At 48.4% G+C, this 1,146-nt stretch overlaps 1 protein-coding gene across 1 annotated transcript in view; it reads left to right on the forward strand.

Annotated features, from left to right (window-relative positions):
• LOC117941512 overlaps window positions 1-1,146 on the forward strand; it is a 14,451-nt gene that overhangs the window by 1,858 nt on the left and 11,447 nt on the right. Inside the window, exon 4 of the mRNA XM_034866518.1 lies at window positions 586-837. Within this exon, the coding sequence (XP_034722409.1) occupies window positions 586-837 (252 nt within the window). The remainder of the gene's footprint in view (window positions 1-585; window positions 838-1,146) is intronic.

The following is a 1,146-nucleotide window of genomic DNA, read 5'->3' on the forward strand; positions in this document are numbered from 1 at the left end:
CCCCCCCCCCCCCCCCCCCCCCCCACCCCATAATACACCAGGATGGGATCCAACATTTCCCATCCTGGATTGCTGTGTGGACTCTAGGCCGGTCCCCTCTAAGTAAACTAATCCGGGGTTCTGGTCTCAGTCGACTACGATTTTTTAGTTGATAAGTCATTTTTTATGCTTATTCAGACTTTATTGCTTATTTCCAAGAAACTTATGTGCACATTTTCGCTATTATTACTTCAACTGTTTATCTTTTTGACTTATGAGCACATTTTTGGGGAGCACCAGATTTGACGTGGTGCTTTTGCTGTATTAATTGTGTAGAAACTCAATTTTCCAGATGTAAATGAACTACATTTATATTGAGCTTTTCGAGTCTGTTGATTAAATCAACTAATCGATGAGTCGACAAAATATAAGTGTTAATCATCTAAGGATGTCTTTAGAGGAGTACAGCCCTAGTGGACTCGCCAGACCCTCCTCCGCAGCGCTGTGGAGGAGGGACTGAGAAAGCGAGACTATGACAACCCTAATACAACAACTCTAACCTCGAATGACCTCTACCCCACTAATTGGATCCTTGTTGTTTCCCAGGGAAACCCCAGAGGATGAACGGGAAGGTGAGCGGCCGCGTGTTCGTGGGGAGCTCGCCGTCGCCCGTGGAGCTCGGCAGCAACGACCTGCACTCCTACGTGGTCGCCAACGACGGACGGGCCTACGTGGCCATCAGCAGCATCCCCGACAGCCTGGGCCCCTCCCTGCAGCCGCTGTCCTCCCTCGGGGGGGTCATCGGCTGGGCCTTCGCCCTGGAGCAGCCCGGCTACCAGAACGGCTTCAGCCTCATCGGTGAGCGCACAGTTGCACGTAACCTGTTGCGTTAAGTTACAGGATTTTCCAAAATGATCACATTTTCCGCTGTAACACGAGTCTGAATACTTTCAGAACGCGTTAGCTTAGCATACAGAAATATAACGTATACTTTATTAATCCCAATAGGACATTTTAGGCATCTAATAGCAAGACAACCATAACACAACAAACACATATACACACATGTACACAAACATCTACACACACGTCTCTCGTTAGCATCTCGGAGGCTACTTCAGACGTTACAGAAGTCTCTCGTTAGCATCTCGGAGGCTACTTCAGACG

This window comes from Etheostoma cragini, unplaced genomic scaffold (assembly GCF_013103735.1).
Source record: "Etheostoma cragini isolate CJK2018 unplaced genomic scaffold, CSU_Ecrag_1.0 ScbMSFa_897, whole genome shotgun sequence".
Lineage (NCBI taxonomy): Eukaryota > Metazoa > Chordata > Actinopteri > Perciformes > Percidae > Etheostoma > Etheostoma cragini.